We start from the raw sequence: 8,163 nt of genomic DNA on the forward strand, positions 1-8,163 counted from the left end.
TTCCGGCTCACTGCAGCATAATGCGTGCGCAAAGAAAGGGAAGATAAAATGCATCAAACGAAAAGGAAAACATGTGGAGGGAGGGGGCGAAAGGTTTGTTTTCTCACCCGCTTCCCGGTGCTGCAGTAGCTCAGATGATCCCTTTTTCCTCCGCCACAGGCCACTGCTGATCCCCCAGGCAGGCATGGCAAATTGAAGTGACGTGTGATTGATAGTTGTGAAATGGTTTGATAATATAATTAATTATTAGACTGTTTGTATGGGACGGTGAGGGAGAAATAGAGTTAGCAAATGTCATCTTGAGGTAACTGTGCTGGGCATCGGGAAAGACCACACGTGAATCCGTTAGTCGGAGCAAGAATTGACTATCCGGTTCAGGAGGTAAAAGCATCGTCTCAACTAACCTGTACATTACTGCTTGGCCGATACTACGGCTGCACGGAACCAGTTTCTTACCAGAAGGGAATGGAGCGGATAACGCTAGTTCGTTGAACCTACTTTCATTGCCAAGTTTGCCAATCGCTGCTGTTTGATACGATTTGTAGGATTGTATTATGATTATTCAATATTGTGAATTCGATTGTAAAACTTTTGGATTTTCAGTTTTTTTCATACGTAAATTACTATCGGATGTTTTGTAATATTTTTCAGATTTATCTTTTTTTGTCTAATTTGCTATTTGTTCATTTCTACTTTTACTTTATTCCTTTACTTTTCCTATTATTGTATTTGGCTGTCCCTCTTCTTAATGTTTAAGGTGTGTTACGACGTTGGCAACAGGACGTTTTCTTTCGCCCAAAGCTACTGAAAATTAAACTATTGCAAGTGTTTTTTAAGCAGTCGGTTTTATTATTTATTGTGCTAAAAAATCCGTCGCTTGTCGTGGGATATTGTTGAAAGAGTGACCTTTTATTTTTCACCTAGCCTCGATCGGGATCCTTCGGGACTGCTCGTCCCCATCAGTGGTAGACGCTGACCACACTAAACCTTCTCTGTGTCGCCCTCTTTTGGGAAGTACAGGAACTTAACGCGATGCCAGCGAGTCGACCGTTAATGATTATTAACAAGGTGTGTTGTGATAAATATGATGGAAAAGCATGGCAAAGCATTGAATTCAGGTTAGTCCTCTTGGCAAAATAAATAAACCTTTCAAAAGACAATATGTCATAGTAGTTGAAAGACGGGCAACTGGAGACTCGCGAAAGACTCATTTTTTGAAACAGAATAATATTGACAATACTTTCTGTTTGCTTCATTGATTCTATATAAATTAATGCTAATTAAATCATTGCCTTCTTCTATAATTTAAGTCCGAAAGCTGAAAGTTTTGTCCGTAAGTGGAATAATATTCTTCATCCCGGTTGTATCCATTTTACAGTGACGTTCAGTCATATTGGATTTCACCATTTGTGTACAGGTAGAAACACATTTTCTAATCGCTTTATTTAATTTTGTTTTGTATTTGAAATGGGTTAAAGTATTTAAAGTAAATTTAAAAGTATCGAATCAAATGATTTTTAGTATTTCTTGAAAAGATATTTATGCTTCCGCAAAAAAAAAATCAAGCATTTATGAGCTAAACTGATTCTACCTACAACGAATCAGCATATTTTTGCTGGCTGAATTAATCTAGCCTGAAAATCTGAGGCTTATTTTGCGTCTGGTTTTGCATGGAGTTTGGACATGATTTAAGCCACCAAGCGTTAAACTCCATACTAAAAGCTGGCTCGAATTGTAAAAACCCCCAGAGTTAGTTTTTTTACTATTTTACATTTAATTTAGAAATATTTGATTTATTTCAACATAAGTTTTAATCATAATTGTCAGTTTTTATATAAAATAGAGTTTAATAGAGTTAATTTCGACAATGTATGCATTTCACCTACCACACAAGCGCAAACCACACGTTTGACACGCCTGCTCGTTTAACGATGCGCACTTCCTTTCGCCTTCCGCGCACCGGGTGCCGAGCACGTGCGCCGTCCTGCCGCCATCATCATACGCGGCTTAGTTTCGCTCGCTTGCCTCGTCTGCGATGTCTGCGCAATGTTACCGACTGCAGCTCTAGCTCTAGCGCAGCCATCTCTGCAGCCGTCTCTGCATTAATTTGATTGCCAATTGAATGGAGCTCCCTTTAACGCGCGCCAGCCTGTCAGACATCGAAGGAGGCTCGTGGCGGTGATGGAAAAAAACACATGCTGGAAGGAGCTTGAAGAGCAAAAAAGAAAAAAAAAGGTTCACGAACGCTATTATGCAACAATTGGAAATAGTCGCAGTCGATCGCTGTGCGCTTTTGTTTTGGTTTTACGCACGGGCTTCTGCTTCTCTCCGTGCGTGTGTAGCTGTGTTTCTTTGTCGCTTTGATTCGCTTTCTTCAAAATTTCCTCCAAATCTTTCCCCCCCCCCGTTTATTTTGGTTTGTTGTTGTTTATTGGATTTTTCCTATGCCTCGCCTCGGGGGAGAGGCTGTCAATTTTCTCCCGCGGATGAAGAGAGCGCATGGCCTACTGCCTACTGCGCTCGTTTGCGGGGTTTGCTTCTTCCGTTAATATGGGGCCGGATTTTTCTCGGATCTCATTTTAGGATCGTCCGTAGGCTTTAGTTTATTGCTTTGCGTTTAATTTGTTCACACTTCCCCGATCGGAAACGAGGCGCTTGTGGAGGGTGTTGATGAGAAAGGGTGTTGAAAAGCTTTAAAGCTTTTCGCGATACGAGCGGGCCCGGTTTCACACAGTATAACTTTTGTTTTTCACGCTTCCGATCGGCCCGTCGACGGTGACTTGGTGGAACGCGAGAGCGGCGAACCTGTCGATGCTGGCAGCAGCAGGGGCTGGTTCGTCCGATTATGAACCTGTTCACACGCTTTCAAATGTGGTAATAAGTGGCGGAGGCTTGGCTGATGGGATTAAGTTTTTGCGTGACTTTAAATAATTTGATTTATTTAATCGGCTCAATGTGTTTCGGCTGGAGAATAGCTGCTTCGAGACTAACTTTTTAAAACAAAATCATAAAAAAACAACTAAAGGCCTTTCTTTGCTGGCACTAAATAAGTTTGTCTGCTTAGCTAACCATGTGCTTCTTTATCCAACAAGTTTGCTCAAATTTTCCTCACGATCTAACCCTATCGAAATAGATCGGCTCCTTGCACCGGCCAAACTTGGACCCGTACGAGTTGATCAGGTCCAGCTTTTCCATCGAGCTTGGCTTCACGCGCCCCACCAGCTTCCCATCGGCGATCCGCCCAATCGTTCGCAGCGTAATGAGATAGTATTCTCTCCCATCCACCACCTGCTTAACGAAGCTGCCCCGCTCCAGGTGCCGCAGCGTACCGTACGCCGCTCGTAAGTCCTCCTCCGAGTGGACACTGCCCGCCCGTATCACCACCAGCGTGCCGTCGTAGATGCGAAACAATTTCCCACTGCCGAGGTTTACCGCATCGAAGGATACCCCAGGGCACAGCTCGATCGATAGCTGACATAAGCGCCGATCGGTGCGCTCCCAAAATTCGATCGCCATCCGGTGCAGCTGATCGACCTGCACCCAGTTGGGCGTTCGCTTCCGGCGCGGCAAATTGCTGTCCACCGTTGCCTTCCGGCGCAGCAGCCGATTGAGCAGGGCTTGATTTTGACGCTCGATCGCGCGGGCCCTCCGCCCGCGGGCCGTCGAATGGAGGCTCTGGTGCACGCGATAGTTGTAGTTCACGTTTAGGAAGCCCTGGAAAATGTGGGGAGGGTTTAGTTTTACCTTTTGTTCCAGCACATGGCATAGGAATTTGGAAACGAACCTTGGTGCGATAGATTTGATTGATGCGTTTCATCAGCTCCTTGTTTTCCCGTACGATCGTCCACTGGCGCTCCACGTCCCGCACCATCTTGGCCGTTTTGAGCACATTTTCTACGAACATCAGCGGTGGCCGGTTGTCAATGCGGGGCGTGCCCACTGGCGGGGCCATTGTGACGAAGAGGGCGCGTGTTTTGGCTACAAATTTGGAAACGATTTGGGACACACTGAACCTTTGTGGAATGACGTTTGGCAGGATTTGGGGTTCGTAGCTTACTGTGATTAGGTTGTTTAGGGCGTAGCGGAACAGCTGGCTGCTAAAGCTGTGTTTATATCGTGCGAGAATGTTTGATGGGATAGTTGAGGAACATACGTCACAATTATATTTTCGTATTTTTTAGTTTTGTTTTGCTTTATTTAGGTTCGAAATTTATGACAATCAAAATATGATGCAGCGGAATAATGGAATTGTAATATTATGTTTTTTTTTAGTTTATCTTCTTTACTTTTATGCTTTCTTGTTCTTTCTCGTTCTTTTGACTACAATTTATACATTTGATGCTATCTATTAGTTTAGTTTTTTCTTCATCTCAAGTTATGTTCATTCTTTTTTCTTAGTTGTCTTGTTTTTTTATATTAGTTGATTTATTTCTAGGTTTCTGATAATTTATTCTTTTCTTTAACTCTTTGTATTTTATGTTTAATTTTTTATAGTGAAGTATTCTATTAATGTTTCTAATTTTCTTTTACTTTCGTGTTTTCTTCATTTGAAATTATGTTTTTTTTCTTTTTTTTCAGATTGTTTTGTTTGTTTGTTTGTTTTGATGTTTTGTGATTTGGTTTGATTGATCACTCTTTTCCTTATTTTTAATTATTTTTGTGAACATTTTCTTTTTCTATTGATTTTTATTAGAATATTAAACAAGAAGGTATTTGCTGTCTAATTGTATCTAATGATAATAGAACAAATAACAATTAGGAATAGATATACTGTAAGCATTACATAATCGTCTTTTTGTTACGTATTATTAAATACAATTTTAAACGAAAACAAATGAAGCCGTTATATGTAAACAGTTAATCGAGCTGACTAGCCTATTTGTTTTCTTTTCATGTTCAAAAGTGGGGAATGTATGCCCCTCTTCCTAACCGACAATCATTTTCCGCTGGTTACATAAAGCAAACTTCGAAAAGAAATGGACGAAATATCTAACCCGCGCGTTACATCAACTAACTGCACAGTTGGTAAAAATTGCTGTTGCACCTGCCCGATGTCACGCCGGAAGACAAACCTAACTAACGATCGGGCCGGTACAATCGCGCCAAAAATCGATTAACGACCGAGCTTCAATTCGGGGAGACCCATCCGTATGGAGACGAATTTGAAGACGAAAAAGAAGGGGAGGGGGGTGCAAAGCGGGTGGTAAAATTCGATACGACACAAACGCACTGTGCCAGAGGAAAGTTCATCGTCAAACAGTTGCTGGGCTCATCGTCAAACAATTGGGTGTAATTAGCAAATTGTCGTGACTGGATGGCAGGGTGTGGCTTGAAGAAAGCATCGCACACAGCATGGTAAAAAAGAAATGTGTTAAAACAAGCAGCAGCAGCGGCAGCCGGTAGTAGCATCACGCCAAGCAGGAAGCAGGAAGTGTGATTTCGGGTGCGTTTAACTTCTTTAAATGTCCATAACGAGCGCAGCAGCACTCTGACTCTCTTCAATAAAGCAAGAAAGTATATAAACGATGTAACTATAGATTGAAATCTCCTGGCTCTGGGCAACCAATTCAACAAACCAACAAATGACAAAATAATGGTAATACACACAGACACAGCATACACGTATTACGTCTACCGACAACTGACATGCAAATTGTACGTCGATTTTACGTCAAAGCGCTCCTTCCCCATTCGGCACGCAACGGCTGGCTGCAAACCCTCCCGGGAACGAATCGGAACGAATCGGTACGCAAATGATTTGACAAATTTGTAATTCTGTTAGATAATGGAGCCCGTTCTGTAAACAACAGTAAAACCAACCGTGGGTACCGTTTCGCGTCACCTGATTGCAGTGTTGTGGCATTATATTATATAAGTGCACTTTTGGTGTTTTTTTTTGCTGTCGTTGTTGCTTTATTCGTGATACGCTTGATCGGGCTCATTATTCAGCGTCCGCTCAATGACGCGGAGTGTGCCCGCGTGTTCTGGACTTACTGGTTACGAATGGAGTATCGGTAACGATTACCGAGAGGCTAAGGAAATTGGTGACAAATCGAATGTGGGTTAGTAATGGTGTTGAGTTGTCTTGGTTTGGTTTGATATAATGCTTTTGTTATGAGGTTTTAATTGGGAAATTATTTAAATAATTACATTAGCATCAAGATTAGGCAGTAGTTTCGTTGATTTTGTTATTTTAGCATTATTGTAACGTTATTTTAAAATATTCAAATTTAACAAGTGTGTCTTATTTTCTGTGTATGTTTTTTGTCTTCTTATAGTTGTACATGCTTTAACTACTTTTTGTCAATGTTTGCTATGTTTGTCTCTCTTATACTATGTTTTTCTCTCCATTTTCTATATTTCTATATTTATGTTTTTTTAGTCGTTAGAGTTTATTTTTTCATTTTTATTTTTATTATAGTTTTATGTTTTTTAATGTTAATGTGTGTAATATTCTTTTATAAACTTATACGTTTTTATTTTTCTTTTGGTTTCTTTTATGTTCTATTGTCTTGTTTCAGTTTTACATGATTTATCATGTCTTCATTTCATTTCATTTCATTTTATTTCATTTCATTTATTAATCCAATATCCGCCATCAAGGATAAATAAAACAGACTTAAAACTAATTAAACACAAACAAATATTACAAAATAATTCATGAAAGACTAAACCTAACTAAACTAGTCTTGACCTAGCAAAAAAATAAAAAGAAAAAAAAAACATAGGTAGAGCGTAGAGACTATCATAAACTTAAAGAAAAAAGAAAGTAAATGAAAACTAAGAAGAATAATTAAAGAGAATTAGAAGAAAAAATCCGGTTACGGAAAGAGTTAAGAGAGGAATCGAAATCAAAGAGATAGTAAAAGTGGTTAAACAACCTGAAACAGGATAGGAGAGGATCATTGAAAGTATAAAGAGTATTGCGTGTTTCAATTGACAGAGGATCACGAGGACGAAGAGAACGAGAGGGAACATGCAGCGAGATGGACGAGAGTAAATCAGGAGCATCAGTAGCAGAAAGTAATAAGCCACCAATAAAACATGCCTGAGACACTTGGCGGCGGAAGCTTAATTGCTTCAATTCTCGAACAGCCATCAATAGTAGGAGCATTCCAGATGAAACTAGCAAATTCAAGAAGAGGCCTTACCAGAGCACAATAAAGGTTTCTTAGGATGCTTTGATCTGTAAAAATAGAGGTAAAACGTAAAATAAACCCAAGGGTTCGATTAGCTTTTAGTAGAACCTCATCAAGCTGCAGTTTAAAGTTAAGACGACTGTCGAGTATAATACCAAGGTCACGGATGGACATAACACGAGAAAGGGACGAGTAAGAGAGAGTATAGTTAAATAAAATAGGTGAAAGAGAGTGAGAGAAAGAAATACCTTCATATCTTTATCCCTTTTATTACAAATTTTCAAATTATTGTATATCTTAGTGCGTTACATATTTTAAAGATAAAATGTATTATTAGGCGAGTATTTTCTGGAATTCCTCTGAGGAATATGCAAAGCACCAACCATAGTGTAAAATATCACAATAATAGTAATGCTCGTCGATCGATCGGTCACTTTTGCCGCTGATTTATGAACCGTTCCCATGATCGGCATTGTTCTGATGCACCCATAAATCTTGCGCCCGACTGTAGTGAGCTGTTATTACCACCGCACACTCGTTAGCTCTTGCGGACGTGATAGCAAATGTGCTATCGATCCATCAACTAACCCCAACCCTGCGAATGCCGCTATCGATTGAAGCTCACACTCAACACTTTGTTTAATTTATTTCACTCACGATTCCACACTATCTCCCCCGTTCGGGTGACTGCACAGATCAATGCACATCCACAGCCACTACAATGCCGATGGGACGATGCTCCAATAACTAACACCACAAGCAACAGGCAACGGGCAAGCAGAAGGCGTGGGCAGTGAAGAAGAAAATTCGAACGTGCCGAACCCCGTTCGCCGGCGGCTGATGATCGCACCCGCCGCTGTTCGATCGCTCGGGAAGGGCACGGTGCGTTTGGCAAAACTATTTGACCGCCACGGCATGTTGACCTTGCCCATGGGTGACACACTAATCGCGGGCCAGGCTACAGGGTAGATGAATGAATTGTTTCCCCCGTTTACAGTGCCCGGGCACGATACCTTGGGTTTCC

The 8,163-nt window shown here is 40.9% G+C and overlaps 1 protein-coding gene across 1 annotated transcript; it reads right to left on the reverse strand.

The window, feature by feature from the left end:
- Positions 1-2,900: 2,900 nt before the first annotated feature.
- Positions 2,901-4,069, reverse strand: LOC1277088 (uncharacterized). Its single transcript, XM_316521.5, has 2 exons — positions 3,785-4,069; positions 2,901-3,714 (listed from the first exon to the last, which is right to left on the reverse strand). The coding sequence occupies exons 1-2, from the start codon at positions 3,950-3,952 to the stop codon at positions 3,109-3,111; spliced, it is 774 nt and encodes a 257-aa protein (XP_316521.5). The 5' UTR covers positions 3,953-4,069; the 3' UTR covers positions 2,901-3,108.
- Positions 4,070-8,163: the final 4,094 nt, after the last annotated feature.

The sequence above is a fragment of the Anopheles gambiae genome, chromosome 2, assembly GCF_943734735.2.
Source record: "Anopheles gambiae chromosome 2, idAnoGambNW_F1_1, whole genome shotgun sequence".
NCBI lineage: Eukaryota > Metazoa > Arthropoda > Insecta > Diptera > Culicidae > Anopheles > Anopheles gambiae.

What these genes read in the sequence shown, in the direction of transcription:
- LOC1277088 (XM_316521.5), bottom strand. Translation starts at nt 3,952, where the DNA reads ATGGCCCCGCCAGTGGGCACGCCCCGCATTGACAACCGGCCACCGCTG. An exon ending in ATCAAATCTATCGCACCAAG is followed by an intron (nt 3,715 to 3,784) that starts GTTCGTTTCCAA and finishes CACATTTTCCAG; the next exon opens with GGCTTCCTAAACGTGAACTA.